This window comes from Eretmochelys imbricata, chromosome 3, assembly GCF_965152235.1.
Source record: "Eretmochelys imbricata isolate rEreImb1 chromosome 3, rEreImb1.hap1, whole genome shotgun sequence".
Classification (NCBI taxonomy): Eukaryota; Metazoa; Chordata; order Testudines; family Cheloniidae; genus Eretmochelys; species Eretmochelys imbricata.
The window spans coordinates 65350549-65372077 of record NC_135574.1 but is presented as its reverse complement, the minus strand read 5'-3'; the positions used below and the strand labels follow the sequence as shown (position 1 = coordinate 65372077).

Here is a 21529-nt window from a genome sequence, read left to right as displayed (position 1 = left end):
GAAGTACTCTAAATGAGAAATTGTTCCCTAATGTGTCTTCTCATTTAGTCTAAAACATTCCTAATAAGGAGGACTCCATCACTTGTAGGAGATGTTCTGTACCTTTCAAGATAGGCTTTCGTTTTCTTATCGTTACACATCAAGAAAGGGAAGAGGGGGGCAAGAGGAAGTTGAGGAGGCCAGAGGGGCCAATCGAGGGGCGGGAATGGCAAGTTGGCATGAGAAAGTGGTGGAACTCTAATTCTGCATTGATTGCTGAACTTTGTAGTGAGGCTTCCTTAATGTGTTGTTGTCTTTTAACCTAAAAGTTTTCTCTGGGGGGGGAATAAATTCCCTCTTTTTTTTTTTTAAGAGCAGGAAGCTGTTAAAGAATTATATGAATGGCTTTAGGAGTATGTGCAGGAAACACACATGCTGGAGTGGTTGCTAGCATCAAAAAGATGTTTCAGCTCTTACAAAAAGGACACATCATACAGGAGGAAAAAAATAGTATTTTGAGTTTTGTTATAGGTTCACACACAGGGAAAGGAATAAAGCTAGAGAATAACATATTTAAATGCTTGAGCTCCATTTGTTTGAATGCCTGCTGGTGCCTGGTTTGGAGTAATTCTGCTTTCTATGTTGACAAATTCTGTTCTCCCCCACCACTGTCCTCCTTGTTTAGAGGTATCTTAAACTTTACCACAATATACAGAGACCCGTGATCATAGGGTAATATATAAAGCTTGGGGAGCTGTCCAGGGAATACTATAGTGATGGTCCTGATCTTAGTAAAGATATGAAACCTGCTATTTCAAGATCATTAATGAAAGTGGCAGCTGATACTGAATTGGAAGGAGAGGCAAATCCTACTGAAGATGGAAATATGGGCAGAAAATAAATGTTCAGCTTGGAGAAAATCCAAAACACAGATTCTGTACCTCAAAGGGAAATGTGGAAAGATTTATGGGTGATGCGGGATGCTAATTACACCTGATAAGCATGGAGATGTAGCAACAGAAGACCAGTGCTGTTTGGGGCTGCATAGACAGTGGCATCACAGGGGGTCATTGATAGCACAGAGGTATTGCCCTTATATAAAAAGCCCTTTAACGTTGCCAGTGAAGACACGCTCTCTGCATTAAATACTATTGATTTTCATATGAAGTTGTCGGTATAAAATGCACTAACAATTGTAAGGGAAAACTAATTTATTTAGTTGGAGTTAGAATTAAACTAATCCCAGTCAGACTCCTAAAAATACAAATGACAGATACCAATATGTTGTTATATGCCCAAAGTGTTCATAAAGGTATTTTGAGTGACTTATTTTTTACCGTAGTGATCTGGACACGTGTTGTCTACCTCCTTCTCTTTTGTCAGTCTGTCTATTTTACTGTCTCCACTGTTCCCTTTGACAGTCATGCGAGCAATAATTGCAGACTTCTGTGCTTCTAACTCTTTCCGTTATCCATTAGGTTATTAAAAATGAACACATTTCTCCTGCTTTTATTCAGAGTATTTATTAATGCTCTAGGGGACGTGTCCTTATTTAATTAATTTTGACTCCTTTTATGTAGTGTTTTACAGAATCTCAATAACACTGCAATGGCACAAGCTTACTTCAATTTTTTCTACAAAAGACTATTTTAGTAAACTAATCTGTTTGTTCAGGAAACTTAAACTAAGTTCTGCTGAAATCTGGCATTAAATAAAACCATCTTAAGTAATGAACAAGTACATGGAGTTTAATCTGGGTTTGTGTAACTCTTAATATACACCTCTCATCAAATGAAAATTAGAAAATCAAAACTGAGGAGCAACCTAAGCCCTTTCTTTGCCTGCGGTCCATGTCTGTGGATAGGCTTGAGGCACCACTTTTGTATATATTTTTGAGTTGTAGGACGAGAAGTCTGGAGTAATGATTCTTTGCATGCCCCTCCCCATTTTGCAACTGATGCTCTTGCCAGTTTTACACAATCCTCCATTTCCAGTGAAGCCAGTCCTGATTTATACTAGCCTTTTTCTAATGTTAGACTGCCAGTTTTTACTTCAATCTAGTAGAAAAATATAATCTACCGTATTAAAGTAGAAACATATACTTCAAAGTGTTACAATAGCACAATATCAAATACTTGCAAAATCCATCTTTCAGTTAAGAGCAAACCTCTGCTGTCTTATGCTTCACTGATGTATACCACTGAGATCTTTGTACTGGCAGAGATCTGTCCAGAGTTGATGGCTGCCCACGTGCCAGTGTGGGAGTCTGTTTGTCTGTCTTGCTCTTTTTTCCTGGTCCCATCCTGCCATGACTTCACTGGGCCAGACTATAGACTTCCCTTTCAGACTTGTGAACAGTAGGTAAATGCTGTAACTCAAAACAGTTTCTTTGAATACATCCTTTATTTTAAATGAACATAATGAACAGAGAAGAGATTACAACAACAACAAGGCCTATTTGCGTTAGGGTTGCCAACCCTCCCAGTTTTGCTGGGAATCTCCCAGAATCGCACTCTATCTCCTGGAGGCAAAGGAAGCCAAACCAGGAGATTTTAAGCTGCTGGAAGTCCAGCAAGGCTAAGGCAGTCTTCCTGCCTGCCCTGGCTCTGCATCACTCCTGGAAGCAATCGGCATGGCCCTCTGGAGGCCAACGTGAGCTGCAGGCCGTGGCACCCCACCGCCCCCCAGGGGCTGCAGGGATGTGCTGGCCACTTCCAGGAGCAGCACGCGAAGGGGGCAGCGCACGGGGTCCCCCTGTCCCCTCTTACCTCAGCTGGTTCCTGGTTGGCGGTGCAGCAGGACTAAGGCAGGCTCCGCTCCCGCAGCTCCTATTGGCCACTGTTCCCGGCCACTTGGAGCTGTGGGGTCAGTGCTCGGGGCACAGGCAGTGTGCAGAAACCCCTGCTCCCCACCCCCCAGGCACAGCAAGGACATGCTGGCTGCTTCTGGGAGCAGCACGGGGCCAGGGCAGGCAGGGGACCCTGCCTTATCCCCACTGCACAGCCAGCAGAGAGCTGCTCAAGATAAGTTGAGCTGGAGCCAGCACCAACACCCTGCCCCAGCCCTGAGCCCCCTCTTGGAGCTGGACCCCAAACCCCCTCCCACATGCTGAACCCCTCAGCCCCAGCCCAGTGAGTGTGGGGGAGAGCAAGCAACAGAGGGAGGGGGGGACCTCTGAGAAGGGGTGGGGAAGGGCAAGGGTGTTTGGGTTTGTGATTAGACCGTTGGCAACCCTAATTTGCATGTTGTCTTACCTAACTGCTTAGGTAGATGTAACTTACCTCCCTATTGCCCCCACATCCAAGAGTGAAGGGGCAGCAGACCTCAAGCAGTCACTGACTCCTTCTGACACCTCTTTCCCCCCCCCCCCCCCCAGCTCTTTCATTTTTCCACCTGAAGTGCCACTGAGGCCTCAAGCTGGGACCTTCCACCTCCAATCAGAATCCTGATCTACGCTAGTGGAAGTTGATATTTGTTTTAAGTATTAGTGACTGAGTTAGCCCATTGTCCGCCTTCCTGGCAGGGCAGCAAAATCACATAGTTAACCCTCTGCACCTAAGTCCTATGTAGCAGACAGCATGACAGTAATAGAGGTGTACACAGAATCTGTAGAATGCCTATCTCCCACATTCTTAACAGTACTTTATATTAATCCAGTTCCTTAGAAGAAAGCAAACTTTTATGAATATAGGCCTCCAACTATTATTTACAGTAGGCCGTAGGACACACAAAGACTTTGACCAAAGAGGGAAGCACTGGCCAAGGGACTACAGTAGACTCCTAAGTTTCTCCCCTTCAAGCTGGAACCAGATCTCCAGGAGGCTCAGCCTAAAGAGTTAAAAGGACAAAGTCCAAAGTGAAGACATCTACCCAGTACAAAGGATTCTCTCCTGCCAGAGGAGAACAGGAAGACCCAGAGAAGGTCTAGACAATGGAATAACAGAGCATAATGTTAGAATTTTTTTCCCTAATGTTACTGTTTTAGTGTTACTCCTTTAATTGAACTATCACACACACACACAGTCTTGTCTCATCTCTGCCATATTGAGAGTAAAGACCCTTCCTTTTTGTTTTGATTTCTGCATGTGAGAATTTGTTCTTGGGTATGAACGCTACGTGTTGGATGCCCCCATGGTTAATGGATGGCACGCACACAGCACTTGCTTTTTGGAAGCGGGTGATGTGCTTTCCATAGCTGTATAAAGTAACATTTCTGTTTACCATTGCTCAGACTGTTCTGGTCAGGCCTTGCTGACTCTTTTTAGGGATCCAAAAATATTTCTGGACATTTTTGCTGAAAGCTTTGCTATTTAGTTTTATGGACCTTGCTTTTAGTTCCTGGAAGAGGTGGTGTGTGCAGCAGAAATCAAAGAATCAAATACTTTGTGTGTGTGTGTGTGTGTGTGTGTGTGTGCGCACGCATGCATGAATAGGGGAGTGATGGTGAAAGTTCTTGAAGGTGGATATCTTTTATCTACATGAACAATTTGGTGAACACAAACACTGCCTTGAATATTCTTAATTTGAAAATGGTAGTAGTGACAGGAGAAATATTCAGTATCCAGTGCAGGGATTCAGAAAGGGAAGGGTATGGGTTGGTTAGAATGGCAAGAGGTATCTTAGTTGCTAGCTGGATTTTTCCTCCACTGTCATCTGCAGTCAATAAATTGTAGTCAGCAGAAATTGTTAGGATGACATTGTCATAAACCCTGATTTTATGGTCATAATAACCAGGAAGCTAGCATGGATATTTCTTCACAACATGGTCTACTCCATTAGATAGTTTACATCTGAATCTGTGGTGACCTCTTCAGACCAAAGGAACTATAAACGGATTGTAGTACCATACATTTTCCTTCTCTTTTCCAGTCTTTGGCTAATTTGCACACACAGTATATACTTGAAGCTCCATTGGAAATTGGAGCAATTGCATGTAACATGATCCATACCTCTGTGGTTAGTAAGATGGCTGGGATCACTTGAGTTCCCTCTTGACATAGATTTTGCTGTAAGGCAGCATGAACTACCACCCCCTTAAAGCCAGCAATAGCTCTCCCAATACACAAGGTCCTTCACATGCAGCAGATTATTGCCTGGGATCAACCTTCCTTTCCTAACTAATTGAAAAGTAATAGCTTTTTTCAAAATTCTCAGTTTTGAACTACATCTGTCCAATCAGTGAAGTTTCAGGCCAGGATATGAAATAAACATATTAAGTTCACCAATGGATGGGCCATATTTTTGGAGTTTAATGTATCCATCCTACAAATGCTTACATCACATCATTTGAAAGCTTTTTTATATATGTTTAATTGAGGTATGATGTGGAGCTGTCAAATACTGCCATAAGCCTGCAGGCTAGGCAAAACAATGGTACCCAAAATGTCACTTTTTGCACCTTTCCAGAAACAGTGCAACATGGCTATGACTAGAGTTTTTACTGTTAACACTAAGGTGTTTGAAATTTAATACTGGTCAAAGCTACCAAATGGCAATGTATCAAAATATTTTTTAATTTGCTTTGCATGGGAAAGTCTTCCCCCGCCCCACCCCCCAAAATGATAGAACTGTTTAACATGTGGCAAAAATGGTGGTTCCTCACTAGTGCTGCAAAAACCAAACTAGGAAGAGTCCCAGGAAGGGGTGTTCATTCCAAATGGAATTGTACCACTTCATGCTGATGGAAATCTCATTCATGAAGGAGATAATAGAAATATCTCCTCTAGAGACAGACTATTAATATATTGGGATATTCTGGGGGAGACACAACATTGCTAGACTTTCTTATTGATTCTGATGTGTATGCAGCTTGTATTGCAGATCAAACGCTTGCTGGTAAGCAATTAACCATTCTCTTCGTGGCTTGATTCTAGCATTTGAGACCCTGAGGGCTCTGAAACTTTATTCATTGTTAAAGGATGTGAGCAGGAAAAAGGTTCTCATGTAGCTCCAGCACTTTGGCAAATGTTGGCTGATACTCAAAAGGTATTTGATTTCTTGTAACATGTCTATTAAAAAGCTTGATGATGCTATAACTCTGCGTATGCTGCTGTTGGAGGAATGTCAGGCAGGGTGGTCATGGTATGCCCTGTCTCCTACATTCAATTATGGAATCATTTTTTCCAAGTCGTACTACTAAATGTCTGTGTAGAACAAGACGGTGATTGGAAACTTCAGTTACACACCCAACATGCCATGCTTCAATAGTTCTTAACAGCAAACTGGCCCAACTATGTCAGGTAGATATCAGTCTACATTCTTGATATCCCTGAAGAAGTACAGTGCCTCTGAGTGTATGAAATTTTCTGTGCATCAGCTTCCTGGATCTTTCAATGGAATTTGGAGTGACATGTGAACAGAACTGTCAAAGACTCAAAGGGCAGAGTGGGAATGTAGGACTGACAAAGAAACTAGCTCTTGTCAGGTAGACTCTCTCATAAAAGAACTTGAATATGAAAAAGCTATAAGAACAAGAAGTAGTGAAGACAGAGTCCACAGACAAGTCCTTGCCACTAAACTGAAGAGGTATGAAGAGCATGTTACAGCTCTTACCAGCTATACCATCAGGAATTTTGCAAACCCATTTGACCCTGAATCACATCTAGAGGTTCCTATCAGTGTTACCTACTGACAGCGTGTAACATCAGATGTACAAGAGTTTCTACTCAAAATAGCAGATTCTGTAGAAAACAAATAAAGCAATCTGAGAGGTGCAGTTGATCCTGATTGGATCCATAGTTTCTTCATTCCAGTCAAGAAATTTGGCATCAGAACCTTGCTGACGTAGCCAAGAAAACAATTTTTAAGTCTGGCAAGGAAGGGACAGTCATAGCAGCTATTAGTTCAGAAACTTTTCTGAAGAGCCCTGTCATTGGTGAGATGTGAAGATGATTTTTCAATGGCAACTGTTCTTAGGCACAAGTCCTATTGTGGGACTATGTGACTCTCCCATCCTGATGGAACAATGAGAAGAACAGACAAAGCTGAATTAGGACATCAGCTGAAAGTTCAAACTGAAAGAATCCATGAGCTAAGAGCATTCAACAAAGAAACCACAGTATACATCAGAGAGGCCATGCGTGGAGGCAAATTCCACACATTTGATGAATTGGCTATATACTTAGAGGATGTTACAAAACTAATTCTGTATTCAAAGTCTCTGACAGCTTTGACAACAATAAATAAGATCTGCAAAAAGACAGAGCAGGACAGGATGTAATGTCTGATGGAAGAAATACAAGGCGATTTCGTGTGCCTCCATGGAAAACCTTCTAAACACGTCATCCAACAAGGGTATCTTGGAGTTTTACAAGTGACTATGGTTCAAAATGCCCATAGGTGCAGGAGCACATCCAGTAAAGACATTTTCTTAGTGGAGGTTTTTCTAATGGTGAAGTAGCAAAGTCCATCACCAGTAGAGGCGTTTGAAGCCCAAGACTTTTGTTTAGTACTCAAGAGGAAGCTGTCACAAGGCTACTTCTGCAAGCTGTATGTTCCAGTATGGCTTTTGGGTCTCTTGGTGTCAAAGGAACTATAGTAATTTAGGTAATCTGAGACACATTTTGGTCCTTGCTGTTTACTACTTTCCAAAATGGAACACAGATATTGTGTGGATTGAAATGGCACAATTACTAGCACAACTGTCAAGTGTAGATTCATACCTGTACATGCAATTTGACACACTCCTGCAACATGCTTCCTCCTGTACATGCATTAACAGGATGTGACTGTGTCATCACTACTTAATATTGGTAAGGAGAAGGAAATGTGTGTTTAATGTCGTAATAAAGGGAGCTTACCACTTCAGAGATCTTGCCAAATTGGAGGAGAGTGATGCACAAGCTGCAATTTCGGCAGCAAGGAAGTTAGTACTGTATAACCAGAGCAAAAAAAGAAAAGGAAACCCACAGACATGAATTGTTGCTTCTCAGTCTAGCTATCAAAAAGAACAAGTCCCTGGCCAAACTCCCACCGTGTGAGGACCGTTTTGAAGAGCGTGACAAGTGCATCTTGGGGGAAAAAAAAAGATTTGGGTATCACACATAGATAAACCAGATACTGGATTGCCACTGCATCATCAGTTGAAAAATATGGATGGTGAACTACTTCCTGTATTCTTAAAGGGCTCAATGGCATCTGAGTTTCTACAAGACCTTCTTAGTGCCTGTACCAGTTGCTGCGCAATCAACTGTCTATAGTTAAAACAATCTTTCCTGCACAGAACTATGTACCTACAAAGGCAATGAAGACTGGGGTAACCACACACTCTTGACAGAGCTCATGGTGATGATTGATGATTATTACATATCACTAGTGCTATCACATTTCAATGATAACTGTACAAACTTGTTACTAGATTTTGTTACCCTTTAGATTGTGATACTTTTGAGGTCAAAGAAATCCAGTGTTCTTCGTCTTGAAATAATCATTTAACAAACAGATGCAAATATTTCAGTGTTGATTTTAATGTGTTGGTGTCCTCCTTTATCCCTATTGCTATAGTAAAACAGCACCATTTGGCAGCTCCCCATGTGCATCATCTTAAAGTAGACAAAGTAAGCTGTGTAGAAGGGTACATTTAAGTTGACCACATTGGTGTCTGCTGTTCGCCTATATGGCATTCAGTGTCAATGACTACAGTATACTACTGTTATTGCAAGGTAGGACCAGGGTTAATGTGGAAGTAGTGACTTGGATGTGACCCCCTCCACCTGGGGTAGTATGTAGGTGAAAGGGCATCACCCACTATTCTACCAGACTATTCACCTGTGGAGTTTCTTGTGGCTTTTGTAGTATTCCCTCCATCCTGTTTATTTAATGGAGTTTACTGTAAGAAATCATAAGCCATGATACTACATAGACACCCAGATCTATACCTCTCATCAGATACACATAATGCTGTTGTTCAACTATCTTAATAGCTATCTAGGATCAGCAAGTGGATGTACAGCAATTGTCAAACTCAAACAAGACAGAGTTGATGCTCAAAGAAAGATGGAAACATTTAGAGCAAGGAACCATCATGTGTGTCTATCCTCTAATAGTCAAGCTGGTATGTGGCCTGGGAATTGTTCTAGATTCACTGTTTCTGGACACTCAGCCAGAGCTACCTGAAATGCTCTCATTCTTCTGTTGTTGCCCAGAAGGCAGTGCACCATACAGTCTGTTAATGGCCTGTCCACAGTTGCCCACACTTCCATGATACCTAGTTGGGATGGCAACTCAATGTGTGTGCAATACTTGGAAATGAGTGCACTGAATGTCCAAGTTCCAGCCGGTCCAGAACACTGCAGTTTGCTTCCGAAGCAGAACTGGCTGCTAAGAGCACATCATCTTCGTCTTCCATTCATTATACTGCTTCTTCCATGTAAAACTTCAGATAAATTTTGGTCCAATGCAAAGGGAGTGCAATCAATAAACACCTTTTGTTGTGAGTTCTTGCTCCTTTAGAACAATAATCTACTGGAACAATGATATTGTCAACTTCAGGAGTCAAACTCCATGCAAGCAGGGGGATGGAGCTCTTTCCGCAACAGACCTGCAACCTCATTTTTTTACTTCCTCAGGAACAGACTGTGACTGCAATACCCTTGTATAACCTTATTGAATTAAGGTTCAGTATCTTTTGGAGTTCATTGTATTAAATGTAAAGATTCCAAATTATTGTGGGCCTGTATGATCAAAGGACTACACTGAACGTTGTAGCAGACAAGGATGATCTTTTGGGGACAATATGTGTGAAGTGGATTTCCTGGGAAACATCTAGGGGGAAACATTTTCCCCCTGACTTTCCCATCTCTGCTTATGCAGAAACACAACCCTTTGAAGCTTATGCACTGGGGAGAGGGCAATTGTCTGTCTGATTACCTGTTCTCAGGGTCCCAAGTTCAGAGACCTGAACTGTATAAAGCAGGGATTTACATATTCATTGGGGTGGTTGTTCTGAGCTAACAGCTGTTATGAATTCATAACTACAGAAAAATTCCTTGTTGGGGTTTGAAGGACTGAACCCCTACCAGAGCCCTTGCTGGAGTTCGTATTAGCATGTGTGTAGACTGTATTATTGTTTTTAAATGTTTTCTCTGTGATCCTTTCAATTTAAGAATAAATGGGTTTGATAAGAAAGGGTGTTGTGGTAACTTCTGATTGTGGAAAATTTACGCTGTCTGTGCCCTATGACGAGAAGGCAGGAAAGGCAGCCTGCTTAGGCAGTCTGGCTTGCTGTGGGTATCAGTGTAAGCAGGCAAGAGTGCAGACTGGAAAAACCTCAGTCAGCTAGGGGAGAGAGGCAGGTCTCCTCCAATCAAGGGAGATGATGGCTGAGGAGCTAGGAGCCAACAGTAGATGCCCTTTCTGAACCCTGGGGGGTAGGCAGAGGACACAGGTGCTTGTGGAAGACTTGCAAGGAAGATTGCAGTTCTAACATAGCCTCCCACAACAATAACAAACTGTGCGCCCATGCACACAGTAAAAAAGGAATACTTCTAGCTACTGCCAAGGAAGGAGTGCAAGAGTTCACTTGATGAACCCTGTCTTGGAAGGCATTCAGATACTGTGGTATTGGGTGCCTAATCTGAATTGGATGACTCAGAGGTGGAAGAACTTGCTGTAGTTGAGGCAAAGGGTAACTAGAACAGAAGTCACCTGGGACTATAACCCCAAAACTAGCTGTTTCTTGCTGTAACCTCTATTCCCATACACAGTTGTAGCTGTATGCCATTACTGTTTTGTGGCTGCATTCTTCTTATTGGTTATATATAGTAGCTGCTACAGCTCCATGTTCTTCCTGCACCTTTCCTACAAAAATGGGTTACAAGGGATTGGTAGAAGAGTTGCAACCGAAGTGTTCCCTCAGTTATTCTGCCCTCCCACAAAAACCACACACACCATTCTGACTTGGTTTACCCTCCTCATGATGTTACGATTCCATTAACTAAGCTTTACTGAAACTTCAGAAATTACAAATATACGTTAATTTATGAGTGTTAGCATGGGGGATTTATATGAAAATGGAAATTCTGGCCCACACAGTGATATAAAATGTTTGTTGTGCTACAGGTTGTCAAAGGAGAACTGTCTGAGTATTAAAGGGGTATAAAGTAGATTACACAAAGCACAGTATTTCTAACTTTTCATTTTTTACATATCTACAGAGTTAGCAGTAAGTCATCCTCTAACTTATAAAGGCTAAATACAGGACTCAGTCTTTAGTCACTTTTAGAGTGCTAATTATTTGTCTTCCGTGAATTATTTTGCTTAGCTTGTCAGAGGAGCAAGTTAGAATACCCACAAGACTTCAAATGAGTAAACTATGAAATGAGAAATGCAGGTGGCTTTCATCTAAACATTCATTACTTTAGATATGTTCAGTTACAAAGCTTCTCTAAGGTATCATCCAAAGTATAATCAAAGACTGCCATAGACAGAAATAATTGCGGGAACAGAAGGTGCTATTCATCTGATAAATTCTGTTACCTAAGACAGTACTGCAGGCTACAAATATGCAGCGTGTAATAGATGTCAGAACAGACTCTCTTGAATTTAACAAGATGACTGTTTGGACAAAAGTATAGTAACTTGGGCATGCTTTTGAGCCTTTCGCATAGTTCAATAACTGACATTTGCTAATGGTTTTCAGTTATGGTCACAAGATCAAGTAACAAAAGCATCTAAATCTACTGATTCAGAACATTTTTTTAATATATAGTATAAGCAATAGAGCGACTTCCACATTTAGTCTGGCTTGTGCTGTTGCTTAGCTAGTGAGCAGTGATTCTTATACGAACTGTTTTTTGTTTTGTTTTACTTTTATTTGATGGGGTTCAATGAAATTTTCAAAACTGAGAATTCTTCCTGTTTTTGAAGTGTCACTTTTTCATATGTAAGGCTATTTCTAGTCTCAGTAGATTTTGCAATGTACCGTTTTTCAGTTTTAGCAAATGGGTAAGTGTCTTTATAAACAATTACACTGGTCCAGTTTAACAAAATATGGAACCTTGTTTTATTGCAGGATATGATATGTCTACCTTCATAAGGCGTTACAGTAGATACTTGAATGAAAAAGCATTCTCCTACAGACAAATGGCATTTGATTTTGCAAGAGTGAAGAAAGGGTAAGCTGTTTGTTTACATATTTAAACTTAATTATGATGGGACTTGAGTGAAACCTGACTCTTCTGTCACTAAAATAAATAATTATCTAATGCTTTAATGAAAGGGCATGGTTTAAGTATTAGTTGAACAGCAAACGAAAGATACAACTAAATCTAAATATTAAGAAATAATTTAGTTTGTCAAGTAGTGATAGTCCATACTCCCTCAGTGCAGTCTTAAACAATGTGTGAGCTCAGATGTGTGAAAACCCCTCCATGCCAACGGGTAGAGGGCACACCATACTGTAACCCTTATCAGGCCTGACACACTCACTGCCTCCAACACAGTTGTAACAATATGTATCCAATTATTACATCCTATGTAAACTAGTGATGTCTGCTCAGGAATATCATTATGTGTATGTGTGGTTTGGGTATAAAGTTATGTATGTGTGCTGGGTATATGATTGGAGGCACTGAATGGATCCAGTGGATCCTTACACAAAGGAACGTAGTATTATCTGTCTGCCTGGCTGGATTACAGACACAGGTCAATGAAAGTACACTTATATGTAAAATAAATAAAACAATCCAAACTAACAAGCTGCAGCTTAGTGAACATACTGGGGGTTTGTTTTCTTGGTTTTTTAGACCGAAATAGTGGCTGCTGGAAAATATAAGGGAAACAAAAAGACATTCTAGTTACCTGTCACTTAAGTGACAAAGGAAAGCGCACCCTCTGAGCCTGAGAAAGTTGGATCCCCCGGCCTGGCAGGCTAGAGATTCTGGTAACTTGGTTTGAGAACTGCTTAAGCAAAGATTGTAACTTGCTAAAATTAAGCTTTAGTCACTAGAAAGGATTTGATTTTGTAATCATACCTAGTAACAATTTTATCTTAGTATCACTTAAATTTCTATTCTTTATTGGTAAACTTATTCTTAGCTTTACTACAAATCATATCTGTGCTGTTCTAATGAAGTATTGAGTGAGTCCTCAGGTAACCTAACAGGCTTGTGTGTACATTGTCTTTTTGGAGGCAGTGAAATGAATTTCTGTGTGTCCAGTCTCTCTGTGGACACTACAGAGAAATGTGTCTGGGAACTCAGGAATTGGGGGTTCACAGGTTGGTGGTTTTTAAACCTGCAAGGCAGGGTAAAGACAGTGTCAGAGATGAGGTGAGGCAGACTGACTGACTGGCATGGTAGAAAGCTGACATACCCTTCTACCTCGGCGCAAGAGAGCTTTATGTAGATTAGACTGTAACATAGGACACTGAGAACTATAAGTCACTGAGCCAGATGTCACAATGATAAGTCAGGATGACCAAACTGAGTAGAAAATCCTGTATACAGGAGCTTTCAGTGCAGTGCATTGTTTTTTTGTTTAAAACTGCTATTACATGTTTTTTCTGCAGGCATATTGCATGTAGAAACTGGAGAGAGTGCTATTTCTCTGAGTCCTGAAGCTACCATATTTGGAAGGCTGTGTACTGTTCTTGTAGCGGGTTATAGTAAGAGTTCAAGCGCCACAAGAACTGGAAGACTAAACAGAAGCTAAACTTCTGTACTTAATTTTTTTTTTTTAAATGGAGGGGACGATGGGCCATATTGTCACAGTTCCATTGCAGATGATGGCTATGGGAGACAGCAGTGCCCTGAAATAAATATTTTTAGGGTTTTAAAAATATTCTCAAAACTTAAAGCAATTGAGCAGTTGAATAGATTACTAAGAGAGATTGTTAGACCAGCTTGATGAGAATTTGGTGAGGATAATATAATAATTAGTCTTTCAAAACATACGGGATCGGCTCAAATGAGCCAGCTGGCCTTTTCAGGCCCTACTAAATGTTTGAATTGCATTGTGATAGTTGGCATTTTACTGTGTAGACTGCTTTGTTTTGCGTGTTTTTTCTTAATTGTACTTGAACAAAATATTTTTAACCAAGAAAAAGGTGGTCTTAACCTTCAAAAACTTTTTAAAAAAAACCTGTTTTTAGTTTTAGTTTGTAGGCTATCTCTACTCAAACTGTCCCCTCTTTTCTTTAATAATAGTAATAATAATTAATAATAATAATAATAATAATAAAAAAAAGATAAGGAGGGGCCTTGCAGCTTATCTGGCTCTGGGCAAAGGACAGAAGTAAATTCTGGAGCTGAGGCTGTCCACTGAGTGCCCTCTCTCCCCACTCCATCTGTTAACATAGGATGTTCCTGCTAACAGTCTCTAGCTGATCTCAACTGCTGAGTTGGAAAACTTAACAGGATGGCAGAGGTACCCAGGACCCAAACTAGAGGGCTTACTAGATCCAAAACCAACATCTTGAACTTCTCTCAAACCAACTGGAACTAGCAAGTTTGGTAACAAACAGGCAAGTGTTCACTGATACTCCCCCAAAATACCCACAGTGAGGCACCTCTCCACTACCTGCCCATAGCATCAAGGAATCTCATTTGTGCTTGCTATGGATCAGTTACCTGAAACCAACAGCCTCTGGCAGCACAAGCACCATCTTCCAGACCTTTCTCTCTGTGTGTAGGTAACGATAGTACATACCAACCCCTGAGTCCTTGGAATGTTCCCTTCAGTGTCTTGCCTCTTATCCCCTAGACATGCTCAAAATTACCAGGTCTCATGTTCCCAAAGGAACAGTACACACCAGCTTGTAAGATTCAGCTCAGGACCGTCATTTTGCTTGATATCACAGTGCTTAATATATTTATAGTGAAAGCAGTAATAAACTTATTACAAGTAGTGTAGTAGTGAGTAAAACTATTGAAACACATAACATGCTTTCTACAGACTAAACTTAACTAAGAAAGTTTTCTCTTGCCCAAAGTCCTATGCCAGATTTTCAACCATGGCTGTTTAAGACCCTGCTTTCATGAATGCAGACATGCTGTCAGTTTACTTCCTAGGTGCAGGATACCAGGGTATCTTTTTTGCCTTCTAGAAATACCCACAAAGTTCATTGTCTTTACTCACAGACAGAATAACCCTCCAGGGCTTGTTTTTTCCTGTGTGTGCTTTCCTGTTTTCACATCTCAATATTTGACAACATGTGTAAATATACAAAGTTTAATTTATATCCCAACAGAGAGATAGAAAGCTTTCTTACCTCCTGTCTGGAGAAACCGGTCTAAGACAGATTACCTTTTGGTGACCTGCTTTTATCTTCTATGCTTAAGAACATAATTTTGATACACATACATAACTCCTTGCATGGTACATGTACATACATTTCACGGTGATATTGATCACCAGTGTGACATCAGCTTTCATTTGAGACCTCACAATAACATTCTTGCTTGAACCAGAATGTGCATACCAGAATCCGGAATTCCTGTAACCCCACTGCGCACCCTTCCCAGTCAGCATTAAGAACATCGTAAGTTACAGACGTCCCTTCAAGTTGGGCTAAATATTTCATCTTCACCATTTCCTGTGGCTTTCCATCAGCATGCAAACATTACCTGTTTTCGTCCATCAGTTTTACAGAACATTAAACTTGTAGGCAGTGGGTTTGCACAGATGTTGCTGATTTGCTAAATTAGCCTGTAGAATCATTACAGGGCTTATTACAGCTCAAGAATGTGTGAGAAGGAAACCTCCACGTGCATTTCAGAGCCCAGGTTGAGTTTGTAGCACTAGTAGTGAGAAAAACATTTATTGGTGAACTGAGCATATTGATACAGAAACTCGAGGCCATGAACATAACTGCACAATGCATTTCTTAGAATCCATTTTCAGTACATAAGGACTGCTAGGTGGTTGTAAATGTGTGTTCATGTGGAATAAACACCAAGTTGGTCTCTGTAGTATGAGAATGAATACTCTTAGGTCTCTATTCTTTAGTGTGAAACAGGCTGGGATTCTTCTAACTTAAGATGTATTTATTTTTTTGGTCCCTTTAGGGCACCAGTAGTTCAGCTACATTCCAAGATAAACAGGTAGTGGCTCAGTGCCCTCTATAATCTTGTTTCAGTTCCTTTGCCGACTGCTTATAGCTAGTTGCCAATTAACATTCCTACCAACCTGGTTGGTTACAGCCTCTGCTGCACTCCTAGACATGAGCAGCTGATTAGGGGAACATTTATGGATCCCTTCGTTGACTTGCCTTTTCCTCAGAGCTGTTCGTAGCACCAGTATCTGCTTCAACTACTTCACTGTGTAAGTGAAGGCATCTTGGAGTGGCTAGCGCCTTAAACAAAAAACCCACCATGCTTTAAGCCACTGTTTTGAGTGTTTGACTTCGGGTAATTAGCGTAGTTTTCCTCTTGTGTTCGTTCAGTGCACGGAGGATCAGTAGCCTTAATGGTTTGCTGTTGGCATTGATTTCTCAGCCACCTGATTCAGTGGTCTAATCTTACATTGAAATGTTGTGTACTCCTAAATTATTGACTTCAGTGCCTTTTCAGCATGTGGCTATTGGGTTTTAGTCTCCTCTAGAGTTGACCGAAGAGACATTCAGAGGGGAAGATCAGGTAAGGGTGAATGGGGATACATCTGTTCTGCAGATATTCCCTAATCTGCCCAGAAAATAGAGCATCCCTGGTTTCCGGAAGTCTCTGAATAACTTGTGGAAAAAAAAAAAAGAAAAGGAGTACTAGTGGCACCTTAGAGACTAACCAATTTATCTGAGCATAAGCTTTCGTGAGCTACAGCTCACTTCATCGGATGCATCAGATGAAGTGAGCTGTAGCTCACGAAAGCTTATGTTCAAATAAATTGGTTAGTCTCTAAGGTGCCACTAGTACTCCTTTTCTTTTTGCGAATACAGACTAACATGGCTGCTACTCTGAAACCTGAATAACTTCTGTAAGCCTGATTGTCATCCCAGAACTTCAAAAGCATTCACCTGAAACTGGATGCTTAGCCCAGCATCTGACGTGCTGCATATACCTCACTAATTTCTGTGAGATTTCTGACTCCAAACATTCCAAGGCTGTAACATCTAACTTGCTGAGGTGCCTTCATTTCTATGAACGCTTATGCCTTGTTTCACCTTCTTCATATCTGTTCTGACTTGCTTAGTAATGGTTTGTAATTCCTGGTTCACATTATGAAGGTGATGGTATACCCTGATAGTGCTACAGCAGAAGTTATGACTGGATTATTGATATCCCCCTTACTGGGAAACGAATACTTCAGGGAACATTTTCTTTATGGTTTTATTTATTTGCTCTGTTCCTTGGGCTGGGGATCTTGTGTCCTGGAGACACCATATAGGAATCTTACAGGCTTGTTTCAGTAGCTTCCCAAGAACCATTTGGGATGCTCCCTGGTGTAAGAGTTTCTCTTCTCCAGCAAGGAGGTGATCTTCCCCCATCAGTCCTTTTTTATTTATGGTGTTTGAAATCCCTATGAAATGACAAGAATATTAACATGGAAATCTTCTGGAAGTTAGTCATCTTAGTAACCGTAAATGAATTTCTCCTTACTCTTTCCACTCTCAGAATTCTTATTCACAATACATTGTCATTTAATGGCACCCTATTATGCTTGTGAATAAGTTAGTAATGCACAAGAGCTGCACACATTATTCTCTAGGCTACATTTAGTAGTCTTGAGGCTTATCTTAAGACTTTGAAACTCTTTTTTATGACTAATTTACTGGTTTAGGGTCTGATTTGCATTTCAGAGATCCCTTTTAAGGTATAACACATTATCTCTTACTATGTTATATCTAACTATAGAGACTCCAGACACCTTGCTTGATTGCAGCTAAAGGGGATGACTGGATAACGTGTATCAGATCATCAACTCACAGACCCAGAAGTCTGTGCTAATCTTCTTTTAAGGGCAATATACAGTTCCCTGATCCAGACCTCCAAAACCCTCTGTCCATTAATAACAAAGACTTCCAGTCTTGATTCCAGTATTTACACAGTGGGCCTTACTGTCTCAAAAACTAGACCACTAATCTTCCTTAGGCTGAAGAAGTGGTCCATGGTTTGAGGAAGATATGCTGTATTTATGGTCCGCCATCTTTGGAGGTGTGTTTGTGTTCAGTTTGACAGTCACCAGGAGCATAGGATGGGTTTCTCTAGGTATTAGAAATTCATAGGAACAAATAGAGAAATACAGGCAGTATTGGGTACTGGAATTGTTTTTTATCCACTATGGATGGAACAAGTTAGATAAACTCTCATCCACTCAAGTTTTTTTTTTTGTAAAAAATATTTTCTTCTTGACAACTACATGTCCCTGCTTCTTTGTCAGAAGTTCCCTCTGATGTGAATACAGTCTTCCTGGTCATATATAAAAAGGTCAGTTTTTTGTGTTTGTCTTTGGTCCTCCATAACAGTAGAATCTGTAAGTTTATGGAGGCTTACTTCAGAGTTCTTAGTCTCCACAAGTAGAAATCTGCTCAACAAGTTAGCTTTAGAGAAGAGTTCTACTCCTGTAATTCAGCTTCTCTGAAGGTACTGTTTGTTTGTATTCCTGTTTTGTACACCCATCTCCCCTCAGAGGTATTGAAGGTAACTTTTGTTTTTCAAGTTTCAGAGTAGCAGCTGTTAATCTGTATTTGCAAAAAGAAAAGGAGGACTTGTGGCACCTTAGAGACTAACCAATTTATTTGAGCATAAGCTTTCGTGAGCTACAGCTCACTTTATTGAATGCATCCACTGAATACATCCGATGAAGTGAGCTGTAGCTCACGAAAGCTTATGCTCAAATAAATTGGTTAGTCTCTAAGGTGCCACAAGTACTCCTTATCTTTTTTTTTTTTCAAGTGACTGTTTCCATGGGGACTCAAAACATAGAAAGCAAAGAGCTTCCTTTTTATCAAGAAAGTGAAACTGCATTTTCTCTACAGGATTGCTGAGGCTCTAGAAATTGGTCTCACTATCAGACTGAACTAGTGTTGTCTCAAAGGGACTATTTGAGAACTATTTGTAGTACCATAGTGCCAAGCAACAGGACCCTACTGTGGTAGGCACCGTACAAACTAGGGGAATTCCAGTCTCTGTGCCAGAGTGTGGTGACCAAAAAGTAGGAATGATGGAATCCATTCAAAAGATATTTGAAGATAAGCAGAATTACAGGTAGCTAACTGCCCTTGTGGATGCTATAGTGGGAGAACATTTGAGTACAACATTGTACCTTTGTGTCTGACACGATACGCTGCACTGTATTTTTCCATGAATACTCTGTCACTTTTTTTAGTAGTAATAGACTACAAATTAGATACTTAGCAAACAATGGAACCTATGAAAAAAGTGGACCTCTCCAACACTTACTAAGATTTAACTCCAATTTTACATTTTATATGATTCACTGAAATAAACAGGTTACCTAGATGGCAACAAAAATGTATTTGAGATGCTGTGTTGTGTTTGAAACTTTCTAAACCACCACCCTATTGTACTTCAGACCCTCTAGTTAATGAGTAACTGATCTTTAATCAAACTTGTTTCTTAACTTATGTTCTTCTGTCTTGCAGAGCTGATGGTGTAATGAGAACAATGATTCCAGAAAAGCTGTTGAAGAGCATGCCAATATTACAGGAACAAATTGATGCACTACTTGAATTTGATGTATGTATTCAGAATTTTAAATTCAAAACAAAAGTATAAACATTACTTCATACATTTTTTTTTTAAAGTTACCTAAATTTATTGCTTTACCCTAGTAGCAGCTGAGATTAATGAGACTTAACACTTTTTACTGTAATAGGGCACAGCATACTTTTCCTTTAATTTGTTGCATTTCAAGGGGTGGGTGAAGTACAGTGTTCCTTTTTAATGTTTTTTTGTTTTCAGAGTAAATGAATATAGGTTTTGTGGACAATGCAAAGTAGATAGTAGTAAAGAGGATATAATGAAAGTGGGCTGTGGACAGGGGAATGAAGGAGTAGACGGGATGAGGCAGGAGGAGAGATTGGGAGTAGAAGAGTTGATGCTCAAGTTTCTGTTTTGTTTTGTTTTTTTAAACTTGACCTTGGGAATTTCCTTTTACATATAAAGGAGAGGACATAAGGAAAGAATGGGAAGGAGAGTGATTGAGAGCAGCAGAAGAAAGATGAAAGAATAAGAGGGGAAAACACTGCTGCAAATCACAGTTAAGACCAGGGTGGAGCAAACATAAATCATAAGATTTTTGTCTGTTTATTTTTTTAAATCGGATGGAGGCTTTGCAAAACTAAACTGGAAACTTATGCTATTGTAATTTCAGATTTAAAACTTTCTAATGAACTAAATTATAAATGCTAGCTTTTTTACATGCCACTGCTGGAAGGGTTTCTTAAGCAGGTAAATAACTTCACTCACCAGAATAGCACCATTGTCTTCAGTGTGACTGCTTGCGCACTTAGTTAGGCATGTGCATAAGTGTTTACAACATCAGTGGCTAAAATGTTTTTATTGAAAACTTTTCTTAGTGGCATGAAATCTTTGTCACTTAAAATAATTTTTTTTTATAAAAGTCCCCTGCCCCCCCCGCTCTCCTGCTGGTAATAGCTCACCTTAAGTGATCACTCTTGTTACAGTGTGTATGGTAACACCCATTGTTTTACATTCTCTATGTATATAAATCTCCCCACTGTATTTTCCACTGAATGCATCCGATGACGTGAGCTGTAGCTCACAAAAGCTTATGCTCAAATAAATTGGTTAGTCTCTAAGGTGCCACAAGTACTCCTTTTCCTTTTGCTAATACAGACTAACATGGCTGCTACTCTGAAACCTTAAAATAAAATGGTTTCCATGTTAACACTGAAAAGTTTATTCACACTTTCAGTGCATTGACACAGTATTGTGAACTCCTATATGCAACATAGGCCAAAGTTTTCAAAAGTGGAAATCTAAAATTAAGCTTCTAAACCTCTTGGGCACCTAAATCGCGTAGGTGTCTATATCTACACTGGAGTTGGATGTGTAATTTCCAGCTCAGGTAGACATACCAGTGCTAGCTTTGATCAAGCTAGTGTGCTCAAAATAGCAGCATGTCCAGAGCTGCACTAATGGTGGGATGGGCCAGCTGCCTGTGTGGTTTTAGTGCACTAGCTTAATCAAAGCTAGCTCAGGTACATCTGTCTGAACTGGAAATTACACCTCCAGCTTCAGTGTCGACATGCACTTTGAAACCAGTGGGACTTCTGCTTTTAACTGCAAATAGTGATGAACTATTTGCCAGGTCAAAGCATTTCAGTTTTGACTTGTGGAAATGCATTATATAGGAAGGGCAGTGGTTGCAAACATTGTATAGTATGGGCTATTAATTGAACTTTGTGCCCTTCTCACAAGAAGGGTGTTAATGAAACTCTGGACTGGTCTCTCTCTCCATAGATGAGCACTTTAAGTAAGTATGAAACTTCCTAGAATAAACTTATGAAAAATCTGAAATTCTACTAAAATTAGGACATTAAAGAATAAGCAAAAAAATCTACTTTAGCACCTTAATATGATATAAAATAATGAAGTCAACTTTTAAAAAAGTAAACAACTCTTCATTTTAA

At 40.2% G+C, this 21529-nt stretch overlaps 1 protein-coding gene across 25 annotated transcripts in view; it reads left to right on the top strand.

Annotated features, from left to right (window-relative positions):
- SNAP91 (synaptosome associated protein 91) overlaps positions 1 to 21529 on the top strand; it is a 134597-nt gene that overhangs the window by 42750 nt on the left and 70318 nt on the right. For all 25 annotated transcript variants that reach the window (XM_077811659.1, XM_077811658.1, XM_077811654.1 and 22 more), the window contains exons 4-5: positions 11990 to 12092; positions 19517 to 19610. In XM_077811659.1, the coding sequence (XP_077667785.1) occupies positions 11990 to 12092; positions 19517 to 19610 (197 nt within the window). The remainder of the gene's footprint in view (positions 1 to 11989; positions 12093 to 19516; positions 19611 to 21529) is intronic.